Source organism: Heteronotia binoei, chromosome 4 (assembly GCF_032191835.1).
Source record: "Heteronotia binoei isolate CCM8104 ecotype False Entrance Well chromosome 4, APGP_CSIRO_Hbin_v1, whole genome shotgun sequence".
NCBI classification, from domain to species: domain Eukaryota; kingdom Metazoa; phylum Chordata; class Lepidosauria; order Squamata; family Gekkonidae; genus Heteronotia; species Heteronotia binoei.
Window position 1 is genome coordinate 8,766,681 of NC_083226.1, and position 24,487 is coordinate 8,791,167.

At 41.8% G+C, this 24,487-nt stretch overlaps 1 protein-coding gene across 2 annotated transcripts in view; it reads left to right on the forward strand.

The window, feature by feature from the left end:
• LETM1 (leucine zipper and EF-hand containing transmembrane protein 1) overlaps window positions 1-24,487 on the forward strand; it is a 62,926-nt gene that overhangs the window by 3,646 nt on the left and 34,793 nt on the right. For both annotated transcript variants that reach the window (XM_060236756.1, XM_060236757.1), the window contains exons 2-8: window positions 341-398; window positions 2,203-2,653; window positions 9,005-9,148; window positions 9,477-9,614; window positions 18,929-19,132; window positions 20,193-20,312; window positions 21,872-22,003. In XM_060236756.1, the coding sequence (XP_060092739.1) occupies window positions 341-398; window positions 2,203-2,653; window positions 9,005-9,148; window positions 9,477-9,614; window positions 18,929-19,132; window positions 20,193-20,312; window positions 21,872-22,003 (1,247 nt within the window). The remainder of the gene's footprint in view (window positions 1-340; window positions 399-2,202; window positions 2,654-9,004; window positions 9,149-9,476; window positions 9,615-18,928; window positions 19,133-20,192; window positions 20,313-21,871; window positions 22,004-24,487) is intronic.

Genomic DNA, 24,487 nt, shown 5'->3' on the forward strand with positions numbered 1-24,487 from the left:
CAGCTTTCATTAACAAAATAAGCCTCTAGCCACTTAGATTTGATTTGTTAGATTTATACCGCGCCCTCCCCGCCGAAGCACTTTGGTTTCGGAGATGAATTTCCTCTTACATCTCTCTAACAAAAGATGCAAGAGACATTTTTAATGAATGGTGGGAATTCACATATTGTAGCAATGTAACAATATTAAGCTGATAATATTTCTACCTACAGTAGGTGGCATAGCATCCAAACATAGCCAGTTTCTGGGGACGTGCTGCTATAAAAGCTACATATACTCAGTCCTAATTTGGTTAGACCCTTGATTTACTTGTATGCTAACTTTCATTTTTACATTTTAGGACTCTTGGGAAATTACGCTTGTCTTGACTGTACATCCCTGAGATTAATAAATTGCGCGTAAGTAAACATCTGTGCTACTGTTTTCTGCAATGAATAGCTGGTTTATGGGATGCCGATTGTAAATGCTTATTCCAGCAAACTTCCACAGATATTTACAAAAAAGAAGTGCTCATTTTATTTGCCATTTGGCAAACTGCTCAGATTGCTTCAAAATATATACTTGCAATACAATATAAACATCTCACCACCAGAGTGCATAGAGATGAATAATGGTATTAACATCCACTTAAAGTGGTGGAACCAGCTGCCGGAAGAGGTGCGGGCCCTACGGGATATTAGCCAATTCCGTAGGGCATGCAAAACCGCCCTCTTCCGGCTAGCCTTCTAAGATGGAACTTGGAATAAACATCACACCATCATTAATATAACTGAGATAGTAGTACTATAAGATTATATTTTTTAGATTGTTTTTAGATTATTTAAATATTTAATTGTTAATTGTATTGAATTGTATTATCTTGTTTTATTGTTTTAACATGGCTTTTGCCATGTCCTGTAAGCCGCCCTGAGCCTGCCTCGGCGGGGAGGGCAGGGTATAAATAAAATTTATTATTATTATTATTAAAATGAGGCTTATTTGTATCAGGTTAAGTCAGGTTTTTACAGATTCCTTTGTTAGAATAATAGAGTTGGAAGGTCCCTCCAGGGTCATCTAGTCCAATCCTCTGCATAATGCAGAAAATTCAAATACCTCCCCCTAAATTCACAGGATCTTCATTGCTGTCAAATGGCCATCTAGCCTCTGTTTAAAAACCTCCAAGGAAGGAGAGCCCACGATCTCCCAAGGAAGCCTGTTCCACTGAGGAACTGCTCTGAATGCCAGGAAGTTCTTCCTAATGTTGAACTGGAAACTCTTTTGATGTAATTTGAACTCGTTGGTTCTGGTTCTACCTTCTCAGGCCACAGAAAACAATTTCGCGCCATCCTCTGTATGACAGCCCTTCAGGTACTTGAAGATGGTGATCATATCACCTCTCAGCCATCTCCTCTCCAGACTAAACACACCCACCTCTTTCAACCTTTCTTCATAGGACTTGGTCTTGAGTCCCATCACCATCTTCATCACCCTTCTCTGGACCCATTCCAGCTTGTCTATGAACTAATGGGTTGAAATTAAATCAAAAGAGTTTCCGGCTCAATATTAGGAAGAATGTCCTGACCGTTAGAGCGGTTCATCAGTAGAACAGGCTTCCTTGGGAGGTGGTGGGCTCTCCTTCCTTGGAGGTTTTTAAACAGAGGCTAGATGGCCATCTGACAGCAATGAAGATCCTGTGAATTTAGGGGGAGGTATTTGTGGGTTTCCTGCATTGTGCAGGGGGTTGGACTAGATGACCCTGGAGGTCCCTTCCAACTCTATAATTCCTGACCTAGAGTGGTTCCTCAGTGGAAGAGGCTTCCTCGGGAGGTGGTGGGCTCTCCTTCCTTGGAGGTTTCTAAACAGAGGCTAGAGGACCATCTGACAGCAATGAAGATCCTGTGAATTTAGGGGGAGGTATTTGTGAGTTTCCTGCATTGTGCAGGAGGCTGGACTAGATGACCCTGAGGGTCCCTTCCAATTCTATGATTCTGAGTTCTTACAATTTCTTAACTGTAAATTTGACTTTACGCCATTTGCTGGTGGTGAGCAATATTCCCTCTAAGTGCAGTGGATACAGTGCTGAGTCTGGATGCAGTGGAGTCAGGCTCTGCTCTTCTTGGTTGTCCTTAGATAAGTCATGCTGCCTCAGCCTAACCTGCCTCACAAAACTGTTGTAGATAGAATAGAGAGAGATGAATTTACATGTTCCTTTTTTTTTTACAGGCACGTTCACTTTAAACACAGCCCTAGTGTTTCCTCTGTTTTCTTTTCCTCTGCAAAAGACGGTTACAATTGTTGGACTGAACCAAGGCCATTTATAGCACTGAGATCACCTTACTTATGGTCCCTTCCTGCTGGTAGGGGCATCCAGGTGCCATGTTATTTTCCAGTGCGGCAGTGGCATTCTTCGCAACCTCGATACGATGACTCAGTGCTCGAAAAGTCGCTCAAGTCTCTTAAGGACAAAAATAAGAAGCTGGAAGAAGGAGGCCCTGTATATAGTCCGACAGTAGAAGACCACATTGTTAAAAAATCTCTTGGGCAGAGGGTTGTTGACGAACTGAAGCACTACTACCACGGGTTTCGATTGTTGTGGATCGATACAAAAATCGCTGCACGCATGCTCTGGCAAATTCTCCATGGAAACACTTTGTCTCGTCGAGAACGGAGACAGGTATTGAATCTATGAAGTGATCGTTATTATTACTGCTGCCGCCATTGCTTCCACCTTTCTCACTGGGACCCAAGGAGGATTATGAGTATGATTTTAAAAAACCCTTTCAGTCAGTCAGTAAACAGATTACGAGATGAGAACATGATAGCAAAAATAGTAAGACAAAATAAAGTGGTTGAGTGGGATCGTAGAACAGAGGAGGAAACAGGAAGAATGCATGCCAGTATATCTGTTTAAGGCAATGAGGCATTCGGTGTAGGAAAAACTCACATCCTGAGTTGATCCGTTAACACCACAGCTGATTTCTCCCTAGCGTTGCTCTGCCCCTAGGCTTCCATCTTCCCCAGCGCAAGCAACTGATTTCCCATCAGTTGCTCTGCAGTCACTTTTTTATGTGCTACTCCCTCCAGTTCCCCTTGTGGCTTTGTGACGCTGCCTTTTAAGATTAAGAAACCACAAGGGGAACTGAAGGGAGCCCCATGTCAAAATGCGCCTGTGGAGCAACTGGTGGGAAATCGATCACTTGCACTGAGGGAAAACAGAAGGTTGGGGGTGGAGCAATACTAGTGAGAAATGCATCCACAGGGGAGGGACAGTGGCTCAGTGGTAGAGCATCTGCTTGGGAAGCAGAAGGTCCCAGGTTCAATCCCCGGCATCTCCAAAAAAGGGTCCAGGCAAATAGGTGTGTAAAATCTCAGCTTGAGACCCTGGAGAGTCACTGCCAGTCAGGGGAGGGATGGTGGCTCAGTGGTAGAGCATCTGCTTGGTAAGCAGAAGGTCCCAGGTTCAATCCCCGGCATCTCCACTAAAAAAGAGTCCAGGCAAATAGGCATGAAAAACCTCAGCTTGAGACCCTGGAGAGCCGCTGCCAGTCTGAGTAGACAAGACTGACTTTGATGGACTTAGGGTCTGATTCAGTAGAAGGCAGCTTCATATGTTCATGTTCACAGCTTTACTGCCTTTACACGGATGTTCTCCTGAACCATTCTGTTGTGCAGTTTTTGCAAAATAACAGAAACGTAATAGCCACAGGCAAGCCATTCCATGGTGTAGGAGGTGCCATTGCAGAGAATGCACATCAATGGGTAGCTTTCACCTGTTTACAGCACCTTCAGAGGGCTTTGCTTAGATGGGGGGAGCTGTTGCAGCAGAATATAGCCCAGCGGGCATTCCAGCAGGTCCAGTACCGCTGAGGGCTTTATAGGTGATAGTTAGAGCTTTGAATTGATCCCAGTAAATGACCAATAACCAATGGAATATCTGCAGAGTGGAAATGATGTGCACATATGCTTAGTGCTGCACAGTAGCTGGGTTTTGGCATTCTGTATTGACTGGAATGTGTGAATTGTCTTTAAGGGCAGACCCTTGTAGAGTGCATTACAGTAGTCTAGCCGTGAGTTAACCATAGCATGAATCCACATGACCATCTGCAGAATCAAGATTAGTGGGGTCATTCTCAAGCAAAGTGAATTTTTGCAGCTGCGTTTGCTTGCTTTCCCAGTGAATCAAATATCGCCCCTAGACTCTTAACCAAGTCAGCAAGAGTCAGCTGGAATCAGAAGCGGGGAGCCCAGTGTCCTTCAGGATCCTGGCCTTCCCAGCTAACATTACCTTTATCTTACCAAAGTTCACTTTCAGCTTGTGTACTCTTAGCTGTTTAACTACAGCTGTTCAGAGACTCTGCCCTATCACCAGGGCTATCTTTTTGGTATGGTTCAAATTTAATTATAGTGACCCTTCCAGGGGCAGCCCAAGGTTTCCTGGCACCATAGATGAACTGTGACCTTGGTGCCCATCTTGCCCAGTATTCCATTCTCTACGGTGGCCAGCTAGACACATTTGAAAAACCAACAAACATCACACAAAGGGAGCAGTTGCCCCCACTATGAATACCGGCATTCCAAACTACACAGCCTTTACATTTGGCAGTTACATTCAACCACCATGTCTTTTTCCATTTTGCCGTCTAATCCCCTCCCCTCCCCAAGATTCTAAGACACCTGCTGTAGTATCCATCATGATACATTTTACTTGATTCTTTATCGGTCAACAAATACCAACTAATGTGTGACACAGAAAATTCTGCTTCCAGGGTCAGATGTTGGTTTCCAGTTTACAGGTCAGGGAGCTGCTTGAGATTAAGCACTGAAGTTGGTTCTTGTAGAAGCTGCTTCATACGTGATAATTTTCCTACAGAGATGCTATTCTGCATAGGAAAATGTGCATACCTGTCACTTGAATTCACCTGTCACATTATGCTTACTGAGATAGCACAGCCAGTTACATCATCACACATGAATGACAGTGAATGTTATTTTCTCTGTGCAGCAGAAATATCAGTGCAGGTATGCCACATTAAACAGGATCTAGTTTTCAACTGGAGAGCCAGTTTGGTGTAGTGGTTAAGTGTGTGGACTCTTATCTGGGAGAACCGGGTTTGATTCCCCACTCCTCCACTTGCACCTGCTGGAATGGCCTTGGGTCAGCCAGAGCTCTGGCAGAAGTTGTCCTTGAAAGGGCAGCTGCTGGGAGAGCCCTCTTCAGCCCCACCATCTCCAGCCCCACAGGGTGTCTGTTGTGGGGGAGGAAGGTAAAGGAGATTGTGAGCCGCTCTGAGACTCTTCGGAGTGGAGGGCGGGATATAAATCCAATATCTTCTTCTTCTTCTTCAACGTGACCTCTGTATCGTGCAAGGCATAAGTGTGGTGCAAACTGTGAGAGGACCTCTAGTTTCCATCTAAGCTTAGATGTTTACTACTGGAGATGCTACTCAAAAGCTATTTGCTCAAAATTTCTTACGACTGAGCATTATAACTGCCCGGAGCCACCAAATGAGGGAATGAAGTATAGACTTTTCATCAGGGCCTTCTTTGTGATAGAAGTTGAGCTTTAACACACATGTTACTGATTGTCTGAGCAGGAAAACTACGAGGTCTCCGTGTACAACGGAGTGTAACTTGAAGGGGTTGTGACATCTTCAGAATGGGGAGTTCATGAGGTCAGGAGTTGGAGTTTTGGGTGGGGTGTGCGTGCCAGGCTCAGGAGATGCACAAAGATGGCAGAAGTGGAGAGGCTAGGTGTGCTGTATACCACACAGCAGGCAGAGAGCCATGAGGTGCTGCAGTGGGCTGGGCAAGTGGTTTTTCCTCTGAATCTTCCATCTCCTGCTGAACACCTCCCTCCCTCCCTGCAGCGTTTCCTCCCATTATTCCAGTTGCTGCATTTCCCCCCCTTCTCACAGAAGGTGGGGGAGATGAAAATGCTTGCTTCAGTAAGGAGCTAGCATTTTCTCTCCTCTTCCCTCCTTGCTAGCTTCAGTAAGAAGCTAGCAAGGAGGGAAGAGGAGAGAAAGTAACCAATGCAAAGCGCTGGGGGGGGGCATTGGGGAGGGCGGGCCTGTGACCCACATTCAAGGGCTTAGCAATCCAGCTTTGGGTTCTGACCCACAGGTTGGGAAACTCTGTCCTACAGCAACCACCTGAGTCCTACCCCTGAGGAATAATTGGAACTTGCCCAAAGAACATCCTTTAATCCCTGCAAGAAGGCTCCTGTCTCTTGATATCTTATGTGGAACAGGGTAATTAGGAGACACAGCTTTTCTCATACTTGCCTGAACCAACTGCCTGCACTTGCTGAAATTTCCTTCTCGCCTAGAGATCTAAAGGCCTGGGAAATAACTGGGGAAAGCAGGTTGTACAAAACTAAGGCATTTATAACTCAGATTTGATAAATATGTCAAGCATTGCTATTTTATATACTAAGTAAGCTATAAGTGTGCATTTTATGTTGTTAAAGCATTCGCGTTAATTTAGGTTTGATAGGGCACTAAGGATTGCAAATATTTCAATTTCCCCCAAAATTTCTGGGTTTTTTTTCTTGGAAAAATGGGGGGGGGAGGAGTTTTCCCCATGGCTTCAGAATTTCCAACAATGTTCCATCTCTGTTCTCTATACAACTATTGAAATGGGTGGTGGAAAATGCCATCCATTCACAGTGACCTTAGGGTTTCCAAGGCAAGACACGATCAGAAGTTGTTTGCTATTGCACTGCATGGCAATCCTGGAATTCCTCCCATTCAAGTACTAACCTAGCTTGACTCTGTTCAGCTTCTGAGATCTGAGGAGATCGGACTGGCCTGGGCCAGCCAGGTCGGGGCATTAAAGGATAGCTATAATTTAATTATTTGAATCCCAGCCACTGATGGAAATTTCCTCTTCTCAGCATTAAGCAGGAGGAAGCGTGGGATGGAAATGTACCAGATAGATTTAAAAATACCAACCTTTTGATGCCTTGGAATAAGGAGCAGGTGTCCTGCAAGCCTGATCCTTGGAATAGTAAAGAGGCAGGGCAGGGCAGCTCCCTGCTAGAAAAATGAGGTGCAGTTTGGACAGATGCTTTCACGTGGCATGCTGACATTATCCGCCTGGGAAGGCGTTGCTTCATATGACCCTTTGTTCGTCTTTCCACACATACCATGCAAGAGGCAGAGACATGGTTAGGGATGGAATAAAATAGGCGTTATAGTCCAGATAAATATAATGTAGTTCTGATATGAAGGCAGAAGAGAGGGGATAGTTGTGGAATTGTAGAAATGTTTTTAAATGACCGAGTTGGTCTACGCTATCCTGATATCTCTGAAAACTTATTTTCAGTCATTTCTGAGAACACTTTCTTTGAAAGGTCACACATTTTAGTGTCCTGTAACCCATATTTGTTCTCCTTAATATTCAAAAAGCCTCTAGTTGAATATATTTTTATTTGATGTTTATAAATTCTGAATACGATACAGAAGAAAAAGAGCAAGAGTCCAGTAGCACTGTAAGATTAACAAAATTTGTAACAGGATATAAGCTTTTGTGTGTCACTGATCACCTCTTCAGTTACTGATTCTGAACACGAAAGCTTAACCCCAGAATTAAACTTCGTTGGTCTTAAAGATGCTACTGGACTCAAAACTGTTCTATTGCTTCAGACTAACACAGCTGAATCTATTATCGACCATGGGGAGGGGACGGTGGCTCAGTGGTAGAGCATCTGCTTGGGAAGCAGAAGGTCCCAGGTTCAATCCCCGGCATCTCCAAAAAAGGGTCCAGGCAAATAGGTGTGAAAAGCCTCAGCTTGAGACCCTGGAGAGCCGCTGCCAGTCTGAGAAGACAATACTGACTTTGATGGACCCAGGGTCTGATTCAGTAGAAGGCAGCTTCATATGTTCATTGTCATTGTTTGGTAAAAATCAGTAGTTTCTGTAGTCCAGACATTACTCATTGCGATTTCCTTCCTTAGAATTTAGCGTATATGAGGTCTCTCACTGAGTCCTAGGTGCGCATGGGAGATTGTTGTAGCGCACTGCTTTACACCTGCAAGTGGTTGGCACTTGAATTGGAGCAACTTTTCAGCTGTATCTTTTCTTTTTCTGTAAAGCAGCTCTTAAGGAGACTCCTGGTTCCATAAAAACCTTTGCCTGCTGTTCCCATCGCGTGATGGTTATTCCATCATCCCACCGACCCTCCAATATACCTGAACTCAATATATTTCATTTTATTTTTAAAGAGTTGTTATTTGGTTCCATGCTGAGCAGCATTTGGTACCAGAGTCGTAAGACTGCAGAGCTACCCCCTCACCTCTATAAAATGCAGCTCTCCACCACAGTGGATGGTGGATGGTAGAGCTGTACCCACTGATGTGCTTGCAGGTGCACTGTTGGGTGGGAAAGAGGAGAAGGTGATAACTTTTCCCCTCTCCATGTTCTGTCACTTGGAGCTACGCCAGCACACTTTTCCAGCCTGCACAAAACTCACTACAAACCGTGGACCTTGACAAATAAAAAGGGAAGGGAAGGAACAGACAGTTCTCCCACCCCTTCCAAAGAACCAAAGTCATGCAAGTACGTCATCATTCCCAAAGGTAGTTCCTGATGTGGGGACTGCATCAAACCTTTTGCCCTCTGTCCCATCCTGCAGACAAGTATGCATTCAGATATATTTATTTATATCCCATTTTTCTCTCCAGCTGGGACTGAAAGTAGGTTTTTAAGAACATTGTTCTCCGCTCCTCCTCACACAAGAACCCTGTGAGATAGGTCATGCTGAGAGTTTGTAACATGCCCAAGGTCACCCAGCCGGCTTCCATTGTAAAAATGGTGGATTTGAACCCAGATTACCCAAGGATTGTTGTCTGCCTCTCTATCCACTGTACTATATTGGCTCTCAAGTCTCACCGTTCAGGGGAGAAAATGCATCTCCGATACATCGCCTACTTATTGGTATATTGACTCTTGGAGTGTGATAACATTAGACTGTGTTAAGAATTGGCTGCTGTGTTAATAAATGGTACCTTCATTGTTGTTCGCAGTTCCTTCGGATATGCGCTGACCTCTTTCGACTGGTCCCTTTCCTAGTCTTTCTTGTCGTTCCATTCATGGAGTTCCTGCTTCCAGTAGCCTTAAAGCTGTTCCCTAATATGCTTCCTTCAACTTTTGAGACAAAGTCTAAGAAGGTAATTACTTGGGTGAATGCTTTGTTAGTTTCCTAAGCTGAAGTATTTTCCAAGATGAATCCTTGAAAGAGTTTAAGAGCTTCAGAAAAGTGAATTAGAAAACACGCCTCGTAGCTATTTCTTCCTATTAAACTAGTTGCTGGGTCTGGGGCAGTCCATGCATGCTGTCTGCGTTCTTAACCGTTGCAGTGTTGATACTCCTAAAACAAGGAGCCCTGGTACAAACATGCCCTCCTGTACTACCTTTCCTGTTTTGGAGAGGAAGCTTGAAATAGTTGCAGCAGTGTCCTGGTTTCTGTTTTTAAGAATGATCTTTTTCCTTATTTAGGAAGAGAGACTGAAGAAGGAATTAAGAGTGAAACTTGAATTGGCTAAATTTCTTCAGGACACTATTGAAGAGATGGCATTAAAAAATAAAGCAGCTAAAGGAAATGTTACTAAGGACTTTTCAACCTTCTTTCAAAAGGTAAAATCTTTTTTTTTTTGTCTTATAAAGTACTTGTCTTATAAAGTACTATAGTACTTTTTTGTCTTATAAAGTGCTATGACTTGGGGTTCCGCGATGTCAACCGTTCATTTTTTTCCCTTCCTGAGTGATTACCCTTTTCCCAGCATGAAATATCTTGTGATTCTGTTGTGTTCCCAGATGACAAAATCATTTAAATCAGAACTGTGGTTTGCCCTAAAGAGGAGTGAAGGATTGCACAGTATTTCATACTGTTTAACAAAGCAGTGGACAAGTTCACCTTTAAGACCAACTTAAGTTTTATTCAGAATGCAAGCTTTCGTATGCTCTTAAGCAGACTTCATCAGACAAAACTGGAATGGCAAGCAGCAATTCTTAATATAAGTGGGCAGCGAGTTGGTATGTGGAGTCATGGGAATGTTTTTAGCAGATTAAAAGAATCGCAAATTGGGGTCTATGTTTGTTTGTTTGGTATAGTTAACTGGGCTGCAACAGCAGTGGAGGGTGATAAAAAGCAGACATGTCATAGGTGTGAAGTGCCATAAATCTGGGTGTCATTCTGGCTTCTAAGTTGTGGGTTTAAATGGAGGTCATTAGTATCTCAGGAAGTTATAACGTCATTATAGTTTGCCATTAGAAAAAAAGGGTACATTAAAATATAGTGGAAGATGGGTTAGTATATGTAATAAGATAAACAGCTAATATCCCTATTTGAGTTTTTGTTGTTCAGTCGCACAGTCGAGTCCAATTCTTTGCAACCCACGGACAAAGTCACGCCAGGCCCTCCTGTCTTCCACCATCCTCCGAAGTCTGTTCAAATTCGTGTTTGTTACATCAGTAACACTGTCCAGCCGTCTCATCTTTTGCCGTCCCCTTCTTCTTTTACCTTCTGTCTTTCCTAGCATCAGGATCTTCTCCAGGGAGTGCTCCCTTCTTTTTGGGTGGCCAAAGGATTTGAGCTTCAGCATCTGATCTTCCAGGGAACAGTCTGGGTTGATTTCCCTTAGGACTGACTGATTTGATCTTTCTTCTCCAGCACCACATCTCAAAAGCATCTATTCTTTTGCGCTCGGCCTTCCTTATGGTCCAGCTCCCACAGCCATACATTACTACTGGGAATACCATCGCTTTGACTATACGGACCTTTGTTGGCAGGGTGATGTCTCTACTTTTTATTATACTTCCCAGGTTCGCCATAGCTGTCCTCCCAAGGAGCAAAAGTCTTTTAATTTCATGGCTACAGTCACCATCTGCAGTGATCTTGGATCCCGGAAATGTGAAGTCCGTCACTACTTCCATGTCTTCCCCTTCTATTTGCCAAGGTGTGATGGGGCCAGATGCCATGCTCTTAGTTTTTTTTTTTTATGTTGAGTTTCAAGCCTACTTTTGTGCTTTCTCACCCTCAACAAGAGGTTCTTTAGGTCCTCCTCACTTTCTGCCATTAGAGTAGTGTCATCTGTATATATGAGGTTGTTGATATTTTTCCCGGCAACCTTAATTCCGGCTTGTGCTTCATCCAGGCCAGCATTCCGCATGATGTACTTTGCATATAAATTAAATAAGCAGGGTGACAATATACATCCTTGTCGAACTCCTTTTCCTATTCTAAACCAATCAGTTGTTCCATATCCTGTTCTGACAGTTGCTTCTTGACCCTTACACAGGTTTCTCAGGAGACATGTGAGGTGGTCTGGTACTCCCATCTCTTTAAGGACTTGCCACAGTTTGTTGTGATCCACACAATCAAAGGCTTTAGCATAGTCAATGAAGCAGAAATAGACGTTTTTCTGATACTCCCGTGCTTTCTCCATAATCCTTCGAATGTTGGCAGTTTGATCTCTAGTTCCTCTACCTCTCTGAAACCCAGCTTGAACTTCTGGTAGTTCCCGATCTACATACTGCTGAAGCCTAGCTTGTAGGATCTTTAACATGACCTTGTTGGCATGTGAAATGAGTGCAATGGTGTGATAGTTTGAACATTCCTTGGCATTACCCTTATTTGAGATTGGAATATAAACCGATCTTTTCCAATCCTGTGGCCACTGTTAGTTTTCCAAATTTGTTGACATAATGTGTGCATCACTTTAACAGCATCATCTTTTAGGACTTTGAATAGCTCAACTGGGATACCATCATCTCCGCTCGCTTTGTTGTTAGTAATGCTTTCTAAAGCCCATTTGACTTCACTCTCCAGGATGTCTGGCTCAAGGTCATCAGTTTCACTGTCATGGTTGTCCGAGACATTGAGATCCTTCTTGTATAATTCTTCTGTGTATTCTTGCCACCTCTTCTGCTTCTGTTAGGTCCCTACCATTTTTGTCCTTTATCATGGCCATCTTTGCATGAAACGTTCCCTTGATTTCTCCAATTTTCTCGAAGAGATCTCTTGTCCTTCCCATTCTATTATTTTCCTCTATTGCTTTGCATTGTTCCTTCAGGAAGGCCTCATCTTTCCTTGCTGTTCTCTGGAAATCTGCATTCAGTTGGGCGAATCTTTCCTTTTCACCTTTGCCTTCTGCTTTCCTTCTTTCCTCAGCTATTTGTAAAGCCTCATCAGACAGCCACTTCGCTTTCTTGCATTTCTTTTTCTTTGGGATGGTGCTGATTGCTGCCTTCTATACAATGTCACAAACCTCCATCCATCGTTCTTCAAGCACTCTGTCTATCAACTCTAGTTCCTTAAACCTATTCTTCACCTTCACTGTATATTCCTAAGGGATGTGATCAAGTTCAAACCTGAATGGCCTAATGGCTTCCCCAGTTTTCTTCTGTTTAAGCCTGAATTTTGCGATGAGTAGCTCATGATCTGAGCCGCAGGTCTTGTTTTTGCTGACTGTAAGGAGCTTCTCCATCTCTGACTGCAGAGTATATAATCAATCTGATTTCTGTGATTAAACCAATTTTATTATTGCAATGTATTGTAACAATATTTATAGAGAAAGCACTAAATAAAGCACTAAAGCAAAAATAATACCAATACATCACTTCTCACGCCTTTCATCCCCCTTATCTTGACCCCGCCAGCGTTTACTTAAATTGCTAAAAATACAAGGTAACATCTCTTTAAAAAAAAACCTTATACTCTATACTCTTAACCTTATCAAAAAAGATACTAATAGTCCAATAAAAAAAAAGAAAACAAAAAAGACATTTCCATTTCTTAATAATTTTTACTATAGTCCACCATTCTACAAAACTTCAATTACTTTCAAACATCACTAAATGTCCCTTTACTTTCCAGTGTTTTTCAACATATATTTGAAATTTCTCCCACTCCATTTTAAACTTCTCCAAATCATAGTCTTTTAAGATTCTTGTAAGTTTGTCCATTTTACTCCAAGACATAACTTTTAAAATCCAGTCCCATTTTTCTGATGTTTTATCTTGTTTCCATAGCTGCGCATACAATATCCTTGCAGCTGAAAGTAGATACCACACAATAGTTCTATCTAATTTTGGAAAACTTTCCATTTATAATCCAAACAAAAACACGTCTGGGGATCTCTTCACGTCATAACCTAAAATTTTTGACATTTCTTTCTGAATCATTTGCCAATGTTGTCTTGCCTTTTCACACGTCCACTACATGTGGTAAAAAGAACCTTCATGCTTTTTACACTTCCAACATCTGTCTGACATCTGGTTACTCATTTTTGCTAGTTTCTTAGGTGTCATATACCATCTATATAACATTTTAAAACAGTTCTCTTTAATATTGTAACCTGTAGATATCTTCATAGAGTTCTTCCACAAGTGTTCCCATGACTTCATTTGTATTTCTTTATTTATATTAATTGCCCATTTTATCATTTGAGATTTAACTACTTCATCTTCCGTAGACCATTTCAATAACAGTTTATAAATTCTTGATATCAATTTATCATTGTCACCAAACAGCATTCTTTCCTATTCTGTTTGTTTTTGTCTTATACCTTCATTTTTAATATCCTGTTCCACCAAGCTCTTAATTTGTTGCATTTGAAACCAATTATATTTGTATTCCAATTCTTCTACCGACTTTAATTCGGCTTTCCCACCATGCATCTTTAGCAATTGTTTATATGTCAACCACTTCACTTCGGAGGTATCTGAATATAACTTTATTACCTCCGTTGGCACAATCCAGAGCGGTTTTCTCTCATCCCCATATCTTTTGTATTTTAACCATGTATTCAACAAGTTTCTTCTTATATAGTGATGTGAAAAAAAAGTCCATCTTATTTTTCTCATAATACAAGCGTGCCAACCAAAAATATTTCCATGACCTTCTAGTGTCAGTAGTTTTCTATTTAATAACGTCATCCATTCTTTAATCCACGCCAAACACACTGCATCGTGGTATAACTTTAAATCAGGCAATTGGAAACCTCCCCTTTCCTTTGCATCAGTCAAGATTTTCATTTTGATTCTTGGTTTTTTTCCAGCCCACACAAATTTTGAGATTTTCCTTTGCCATTTACTAAATTGTTTGTAATCCTTCACAATTGGAATTGTCTGAAATAAAAACATAATTCTTGGTAGAACATTCATTTTGATTGCAGAGATTCTGCCCAGCAAAGACAAGTTCAATTTATTCCATTTTAACAAATCTCCATCAATTTTACACCAAAGCTTCTCATAGTTGTTTTTGTATAAATCTATATCTTTCATAAATCTATTTCTACACTCAGATATTTGCTTTTGTGACAACTTCACAATCTGCTGCACTTTGTAGTTCTTCCTGTTGCCTCTTTGTCATATTTTTATATAAAATTTTCGATTTTTTTTGTTTATATAAAAACCTGCCAGTTCTCCATACTCTTGTATCTTGCAAAGCATCAGAGGTATTACACGAATAGGATTTTCATTGATAAACATTACATCAGCAGCAAACGCTCTATATTTGTAAGAAAAACCTTTTAGCTTCAATCCCTCTATCTCCTTATCTTTTCGTATTTACATAAGCAAAATCTCTAAAGTCATTATGAATATCAATGGAGATAGAGGGCAACTTTGTCTCGTACCTTTGCTGATTGTCATTTTTCTGTCAAATCTGCATTTATACAAAGTCTTGCTTGTTGTTCAGTATATATTGCCTTAACCATTCTTATAAAATTTTTCCCTAATCCCAATTTCTCCATCACTGCAAACATAAAGTCCCAATTCACATTATCAAAGGCCTTCTCTGCATCCGCAAAGAATAATGCCACTTCTTTTTCAGGGTGTTTCTCATAATATTAAACGTCTATAACAGTTCTAATATTGTCTCTAATTTGTCTCCTGGGAAGAAATCCTGCTTGCTCATCTTTGATGAAATTGTTCAAATGCTGTTTGAGTCTTTCTGCTAGTATCCTAGCATATATTTTATAGTCATTATTAAGTAATGAAACTGGTCTATAATTTTTTATATTTGTGGTGTCTCTGTCTTCTTCGGTATCAAAGAAATTACTGCTTCCTTCCATGTATTTGGCACTTTCCCATCAGTTCTTATATTTGTCAGTTTTTGCAATTTTGGTACTAACGTCTCTGCGAGGACTTTATAAAATTTTGCTGTAAAGCCATCTGGACCCGGTGCTTTTCCCAATTTCATAGAATTTATTGCTGTTTGACTTCTATTTTTCCAATTGGTTCATTTAAGACCTTTTGCATATTTTCTGTTAAGGGATTTATTTGTATTTTCTGTAGATAAGCATTTATTTTACTCTTCTCCACCTTTTGACTTGGGAACAGCTTAGCATAATATTTGTAAAATTCTCTTTTAATTCCTGCTTGGTCCACAATATATTTGCCACCTGATACAATTTTGTTAATAAATTTACTCTCTCTTTTTTTTCATTTGCCAAGCCAGGTGTTTTCCAGGTTTATTTGCTCCTTCGAAAGATTTCTGTTGTAGTCTGTTAAGATTCCATTCTATTTCTTTATTTAACAAAAGTCTCAATTGATTCTGTAATATTGTAATCTCCCTTATAATTTTCTTTCCCCCCGGTCTTTTTCTGAGTTCCTTTTCCTAATTAGCAATCTCTTCTTGAATACCCAACGTTTGTTTCTCTTTTTCTCTTTTGTCTTTATTGTTCAATGTAATTAAAACGCCTCTTATTACAGCTTTATACGCATCCCACACCATTTGAAATTGAATGTCCTCTTTTTCATTTATTTGGAAGAAAGCTTTAGTCTCTTTTTCTAGAGGCTCCGCTACCTCAATTTTCTGTAGTAAATCTTCATTTATCCTCCACCTCCTAGTCTTTTTGGCATACTTTGCCGACCACATTAATGGGTTATGATCTGCCCCTGCCTTAGGAAGAATCTCTAATTTTTTTGTCATCAATCCAAGATCTTTTGTAGCCCATAACATATCAGTCCTTGAGAAAGAGTTATGTCTTATTGAAAAGAAAGTATAATCCCGCACTTTTGGATTAAATTTCCTCCAGACATCTTCCAGACTTTCTTGATTCACTAAGTCAAAAAAAGACTTTGGTAATTTCCCTTCATTATTTCTTTCCCCTGATCTATCCAAAATATTTTTAACTGTTCCATTAAAGTCTCCCATCACCATTATTTGTTCATATACCACTTGGTCTAATTGCTGTACAATTTCTTTGAAGAAAGCGTCCTTTGCCCCATTTGGGGCATACAATCCCACTAACAATGTCTTTTTGTCATTTAATGACACTTCCACTGCTACATATCTTCCATTATCATCTTTAAAAACCAGCTTTGGGTTAAGTTCTTGTTTTATATAAAAAATCACTCCCTTTTTTTTTTCTTTAGTCAATGAAAAAAATTTAATACCCAGTTGCTTGTTCCATAAAAATTTATAATTCATTTGTTTAATATGCACTTCTTGTAAACAAATTATACTACATTTTTGTTTTTTAATCCAATGAAATGTAGCCTTTCTTTTTTGCGGTGAATTTAGTCCATTTACATTCCAAGATAATAATTTGTAATCCATAGTGATTCTTCAATTATTCTGTATCCCCAAAGTCACTATGTTCCTCAAAAAAAATCTCCTCTGGTCTTGAACATTGTTAATTGTAATCCTCTTTCCTTCAAATTCAAAATTTAGACCTTCTGATAACCAATCTGATTTCTGTGTTGCCCAGCAGGTGATGTCCACCTGTAGAGTCGCCTTTTAGGTTGTTGGAAGAGGCTTCATTTTGTTCTCCAAGGCGAAACTTGTCAGTTGTTCCGGTCACCTTTTGACTTCCTACTTTGGCATTCCAGTCCCCTATGATGAGGAAGACATCTTTTTTTGGTGTTAATTCTAGAAGGTGTTGTAGATCTTCATAGGACTGGTCCACTTCAGCCTCTTCTGCATCTGTGGTTGGGGCATAGACTTGGATTACTGTGATATTGAATGGACTAAATGGACTAAATTTGCCTTGGATACGGACCGCGATCATTCTGTCATTTTTGAGATTGTATCCCATTACTGCCTTCCTCACTCTCTTGTTAACTATAAAGACCACACCATTTCTTCTACGGGACTCTTGCCCACAATAATAGATGTAGTGATCCTCTGAGTTAAATTCACCCATTCCTGTCCATTTTAGTTCACTGATTCCCAAGATGTCGATGTTCAGTCTTGACATCTCTTGTTGACCGCATCTAGCTTACCTTGATTCATAGATCTTACATTCCACGTTCCGATGCAGTATTGTTCTTTGCAGCATCGGACTGTTCTTTCACCATCAGACACATCCACAGCTGAGCATCCTTTCATCTTTGGCCCAGCCGCTTCACTCTTTCTGTGGTTACTTGAATGCTCTTCCCCAGTAGCATATTGGGCACCTTCTGACCTGAGGGGCTCATCTTCCAGCGCCATATCTTTTAGCCTTTTGTTTCTGTTCATGGGGTTTTCTTGGCAAGGATACTGGAGTGGTTTGCCATTTCCTTCTCCAGTGGATCACATTTAATCTGGGTTCTCAGCTGTGGCCTGTCCATCTTGGGTGGCCCTGCATGGCATAGCCCACAGCCTCATTGAACCGCGCAAGCCCTCTCGCCACGACAAGGCAGCAATCCATGAGAGGGCCCTATTTGAGTATATCAACACAAAAAACCAAAATATTCTGATACACTATTCTAAAAGAGAAATACGTTCTAGTTTGCCATTAAAAAAAAGGGTACATTAAAATATAGTGGGAGATGGGTTAGTATATCTAATGAGATAAACAGCCCATATACCTTGATATACTCAAATAAGGGATATAGGCTGTTTATCTCATTACATATAATAACCCGTCTCCCACTATATTTTAATGTACCCTTTTTTCTAATGGCAAACTAGAATGTATCTCTCTTTTAGAACACAGTGTATCAGAATATTTTGGTTTTTTGTACTGACATACTCAAATAGGGATATTGGCTGCTTGTCTTATTACATATACTAACCCACTATATTTTAATATATTCTTTTCTTCTAATGGCAAACTATAGTGATGTTATAACCTCTTGAGATACTAATGCCCTCCATTTAAACCCACAACTAAGAAGCCAGAATGACACCCAGATTTATGGCACTTCACACCTGTGACATGTCTGCTTTTTATCACCCTCCACTGCTGTTGCAGCCCAGTTAACTATACTAAACAAACAAACACAGACCCCAATTTGTGATTCTTTTAATCTGCTAAAAACATTCCCATGACTCTACATACCAGCTCACTGCCCACTTTCTCTATATTTAAAGATGGCTTGCCATTCCAGTTTTGTCTGATGAAGTCTGCTTAAGAGCATACGAAAGCTTGCATTCTGAATAAAACTTAGTTGGTCTTAAAGGTGTAACTTGTCTACTGCTTTGTTCTATTGCTTCAGACCAACACGGCTGCCCACTTGGATCTGTCTTACTATTTAATAATAATAATAATAATAATAATAATAAATTTTATTTATATCCCGCCCTCCCCGCCAAAGCAGGCTCAGGGCGGCTAACAGGACATGGTACATACCATGATGTTGTATAAAACAATTTGTAAAATACAGTTAATAAATACATTAAAAACAGTTACATAAAATTTAAAACTACAATAAATTAAGGTGCTACATTCAATAGGTATATTCCGATGGCTAGATGTCGCATTCACGGTTCCTTATAAGCTTGCAGAAAGAGGGTGGTTTTGCAAGTCCTGCGGAACTGATTAAAGTCCCGCAGGGCTCGCACTTCCTCCGGTAGTTGATTCCACCAGTGGGGGGCCATTATAGAGAAGGCCTGCTCCCTCGTTACTTTCAATTTGGCCTCCTTTGGTCCAGGGATCCTTAAAAGACTTATGGGAGCTAGATCTTAAATTAATAGTTGTTGAAACAAAGTCTTAACTGCACTCCTTTTCTACTTGCAGATCAGAGAGACTGGTGAAAGACCAAGCAACGAAGAAATTTTACGGTTCTCTAAACTATTTGAAGATGAGCTAACCCTCGACAATCTCACAAGACCGCAGTTGGTGGCACTTTGCAAACTGCTAGAACTCCAGTCGATCGGGACAAACAACTTTCTGCGCTTCCAACTGACAATGAAGTTGAGATCTATAAAAGCGGATGATAAAGTAAGGCGCTTTTTGTAACAAGTTGTCATTAACGTGGCTACTCTGGCAGCTGTTTTGGAGCAGGGAATTTCATTAGCCTCAGAGTCTTGCGTTTCACTGTCCGCCAAGGACAGGAATACTGCGATCGTGAAAACGGCTACAGCAGTGAGATTTGTTTGGCTGTCCTTGCATGGTGCTCTTCTTGTTGACTGAGGGAGGGAGAGAGAAGGTAAGGGAGAGAGAAGGTAAGACTGAGGGAGGGAGAGAGAAGGTAAGGGAGAGAGAAGGTAAGACTAAAGGAGGGAGAGAGAAGGTAAGGGAGAGAGAAGGTAAGACTGAGGGAGGGAGAGAGAGAGAGAGAAGGGAAGGAAATTTTGAAAGAAAAGGAAAGTAGAGAATTTAAGTCAGGTCTGAAGACATGCCGTGGGCTGGATGTGGTTCTTTTTGTCCCCATGCTCTGTTTTTGCCTTTGGTATATCACCAGTTATCTACACAACTGAGATGTATTTAATGAACCATACCCCATGTCCTTGGTCACCGAAAGGAGACCTGTGTCAGGGTTTATGCATGCAAGCATCCCTCTGTAAGTCCCAGACAGTGGTTCCTGGAGGATCTTATATATACAGATGTTGTAATGCTTAATATAGCTCCAGGTTGGAAAACAAGAAGGAGGCAGACAGGTAATCACTATGTTGTCCTAACCACAAGTAAAGAGTTGTAAAGAGGGAAGTTGCTTTCAAGAGCAGTTCTGAGCAGTATGGCAGTAAAAGCACATGAAACAGTTCAGTGATTAAAACACTAGCAATTTTCTTTTGGCAGACAAAAACATCCACTAATAGCTCTTCTCTCTCCCCCCAGTCAATGCCTCCTGGCAGACAGTGAATATATTGATTTTGTGAAGTAATTTAATAAAACAAAATCTCCATTCCTGGGGCCCCTCCGAGTACACAGAAACCACAACTTTGACTGGCCCTGCTAATAAGCGGAAGACCCCCAAACTGCTTGGAGTGTTTCTTAGTTAAGGGAGATGGTATTTCTTCATACCCATTTCATACAAGTGTTGATCTTATGTCCTGTGTAGCTGATTGCTGAGGAGGGAGTGGATACCCTGACGGTTAAAGAGCTCCAAGCTGCATGCCGGGCCAGAGGGATGAGAGCGCTTGGTGTGACAGAAGAACGCTTGAAGGAGCAGCTTAAGCAGGTAACGATCAGTTATGAATGGTGTTCTTTTTCTTTTCTTTTTCCTTCCCTTCTCTGTTCTTTTTGTTTTTGTTTCACAAAGCGATTGATCCCATGCATTTTTGGACATTTCATTCTAAAGAACTAATCCGATTAGCAGGAACAGTTGCGGAGAAATCATTTAGATTCATTAACGTGATTGTCTTCAGAACTGAATACTTTTAATCAGAGTTGGGAGTTTTTGCAGAAAAATAGGAATTGGAAAAACTTCCATAGCTCGTGTTAATTTTTACATCCCAGTAGCAGCAACGTCTTGAACTGATACGTTCTTTTAAGGGGGGGGGGGGGGGAGAGAATTAAATGTCACGTCAGTGTGTTGTTTAAAATAAATTCAGTTTTTTATGTGGCAGTGATTTTTATTGGAATAATATTTCTGGAAATTGGAAACAAGACAGCATGCCCTTCCTTCATTAGGTTTAAGGGGGGGCGGGACTAAAGGCTGACACACTAATGAAAAGATAGGTGTGAAATTAATTTCCTGGTGGCCATCCTTCCTTCCAGAGGTAGGTCGTGTTGTGTAGAGCTGTTGAGCTTTGAAGCAGGAAGAGCATATAAATTTTTTGCCGTAGCACAATGTCAAGACGTGGAACTTCAAACAGAGACGGATCATAATGTTGCAAAATTAATCCATTTATTTGAGAACAGACAGTCTTAGCAGAGTAGCAAGTTGAGTTTGATAACAGGCAGGGCTGAGCCTTGCCTTTTTGTACATTTCAAAGAGGGGAAACAATACAGCATTCTCACACCCTTGGAGACAGTCGGCGCTTCCCGTACCTCCTTATTTCTCTCCCAGGAAGCTACCCACTGGTTACCTTGAATATGCTAACTTCAAAGGCCCAGATGGCTTCTAGGCCTAGTGTGAAATTCTTCTCCTTGCGGTTAGGGATTGCTTTGAGGAAAAATACATGTTGCTGTTCTCACGGTTAGTAGAAGCAGGAAACACAACATAGCAGAATACAATATGGGGTTAGTCATGTCAAGCAGTTACATTCTACCAGTTACAGTATTATATCTAAGTTACACGTCTGACACACAGTTTTAGAATAATCTATCAGTATTTTTGAAGATTGAGGAGGGGCTGTGACTCAGTGGTAGAGCAGCTTGCTTGGTGTGCAGAAGATTCTCAGTTCAGTCCCCAGCATCTCCAGTTTAAAGGGCCTGTTAGTAGATTCTATGAAAGACCTCTTTCCATGACCCTGGAGTGCTACTGCCCGTCGGAAAGACAATACTAACCTTGATGGACGAAGGGTCTGATCCAATGTAAGGTGGTTTCATGGACCCGCGTAGCCAAGGTTGAATCTTCCACTAAAAGGATCTCACTGATTTGACATGGATTGGTCAAGTTAGTCTTTTCTATCTCGTTTCTGTAATATATCTCCTGATTGAAGGGCGCGGTTTCTCACAGACAGAAGTTGCCTACTAGTTGATAAAGCCATCTAGGTGTCCATGCTGAGTTGACGGGGGAGTAAAGTGTCAGGAGCGCTGCTGTGCCTGTGCTAACAATTTGTGTCTTAATTGCAGTGGCTGGACTTGCATCTGAACCAGGAAATCCCAACTTCGCTGCTTATTTTATCCAGAGCTATGTATCTTCCAGATACACTTTCGCCAGAAGACCAACTTAAAACAACTCTGCAAATACTGCCTGAAAGTGTGGTATGTCTTGTTTTGTATATAATCAGCAACAAACTAGGAAAAAAATACATCTAAATGATATCACAGGAGCTCATGCCTTCCGCAGATTTTGTGCGTTTTTAAGGTGCTGCTGGGCACTTGCTCTTTTCCGCTGCTAGAGACGGACTAAGGCCCTTCTTGATCTATCGTCGGTCTTTAAAGGTTTTGCTGTGTTAGGGCACATTAGCTTCACTGTGGGTTTTAGTGTTAAAAAGGTTTCAGATTCTTGATCTCTCTCATATCTCCAGTCCGGTATCATTTATACAAGACTGGAAATACAATGTGATACCCCACTTTTCTTGCCAGTGGGGACCCAAAGTGGATTACAGCATTCTCCCCCTTTCTGTATTGTCTGCGCAGCAGCTTTGTGAGGTTAGGCTAGGCTGAGAGCCTGTGACTAGCCCAAGGTCACTTGGCAAGCCTCCTCAACTGTGTGGAGATTCAAGCCTGGCTCTCCCAGATCCTGGTGTGATGCTGTTAATTACTAAATCGCAAGATATAAAGACTTAATTTGGAGAAATTAACAGTATCTGTGCCTGCTCCACTTCCTCTTAGTGCTTGAGCATTTGAAGATAGATATGCCAGAGTTTTTTAAAGGGTTCATTGCTTCTGTAACAGGCAGCATTCTGTCCCCAGAAACCCACCAGGCATATATTTTCCATTCCTTGTTTTCAGATCAGGAAAAGCTTTACTCCAGAGGTCCCCAGTGGGGTGCCATGGCACCTACCAACACCTTACCTGAGGCCCTTCAGATATCTTTAATAAAGGAAGTGGGGCTTTTGTCCAGTAGGGCTTTGGAGTACCCATCGGAGATCTGATTAGCAGCGGGAATTTTTAAAAAGTTGCTTCAACAGCAGCTGCCGCTACAGCACAACAGTCTTCACGGTGTGACTGAAGGTAAGGAGTGTAAGCAAGAAAATATTTGTGAGCAACGTTCCCTCTAAGAGCACCAGCTTGCACTGGTGCCCTGAATCCCTTTTCCCAGCACAGAGCTTCCCCCCACCAGCGCAGACGTACGTGCTGCCTAACCTAGGTTGACCCCACAGCCGGGGCCTGCAGGCCCTGTAAACGGGAGTGCTGGTGCCCATGCCCAGCAGTCCTCGCCCCCACCACCCAAGAGGTCTTCATTGCTGGCTGCTACCTGGCCTGCAATGTTGGAGGTGAGTTGTCCCCTGAATTTTCTTTCCTCTGTGTGGGCCTCCACAACCAGTGACGTTGGTGGGGGGGTGTTATCCAGGCTCCAGAGCACTTGGGCAGGCAGCCAGGGGTGGAGGGAGGTGCTGGGGGCCCAGGCATCCATGCTGTCCTTACTCTCTCCCTCCATCAGCCTCCGCAGCCGGTGCTATTGGCGCATATGTTTGTTGTGTGGGGCTTGGTGGCTTGGGATGACAGCGAGGGGGCAGTGGAAGTGGGGGAGCGCACAAAAGCTCGTCCCCTTGAATGAAACTGTGTTGGTCTTAAAGGGGCCACACGGCTGCCCACCTGGATCTATCGTTATATGAGGCGTAGGAAAAAGTGGATAGAGAAACTTTTCTTCTTCTTCCGAAATTTTAGAAACGGGAGGTGCTGGAGGAGGTAGATGGTAGCTGAGTGCTGTCTCTGGGTTTCGATGCTGGGGAGCTGACAGCGAGCCCCGATTGACATTTTGCATGCGGCGAGGCACTGCCCCAAAGAAGTTTTCCTGTCACAATTTCCCACATACCCTGCCACACATTCTCAGTGAGACTTCTGAAAGCTTTGAGAGGATAGAATCTAGGCCTGCATATAAATTCACCAAAAAGCTGGCTCAATAACGAGGTAAACCAATAGGAGCAAGTAGGTTTCCTTTTTTAACATGAGCAAGAAAGTTAGCGGCAGGGTGGGACGTTAGGGAAGGCCTGGGCCTCTGTGCCCTGATGTTGGCCGTCCAGAGAAACTGTGTGTCAGGATGAGGGGCTAAATGGACTATAAGTCTGATCCAGTAGGGCTCTTGTCATGCTCTTATGATTCTTCGCAGGTCTTTAATCCCCACAGATGGTGAAACAGCCCCTCTGTTTCAGCCCTCAAGACCAAATGACCTAAGCCTCCCTCTGTCAGTTCTTAACCCGTTCCCAGTACCCAGCTTGTCTTGGCTGGTTCAGAGAGACTCTCTCGTTGGCTCTTGGTCTGTAAATTGCTCTGCCTTCCTTGCACAATTCCCTCTTATTTCTAGGATGCTGTGGGTAGGAAGGTGAGTTTCTGGGGGGGGGGACAGAGCCCCCGAGATATTTTTTGCAGTTTATGAGTCTTTGAAGGCTCACCTTATTCTGGCACTACTGTGCATATTTGGCATGGTTTTGTTGGGCTAGTGGTTCTTTCTGGATGTTAGGTTTAGATTTTAATTGTTTGAGGCAGGCTGAACCTGTATTGAGTTGGTCTCTGATCACTTTTAATTTGTGGGCTGCTTCAAACAGAGAAAAGGCAGCATATAGTTTTTTTTAAAAAAAT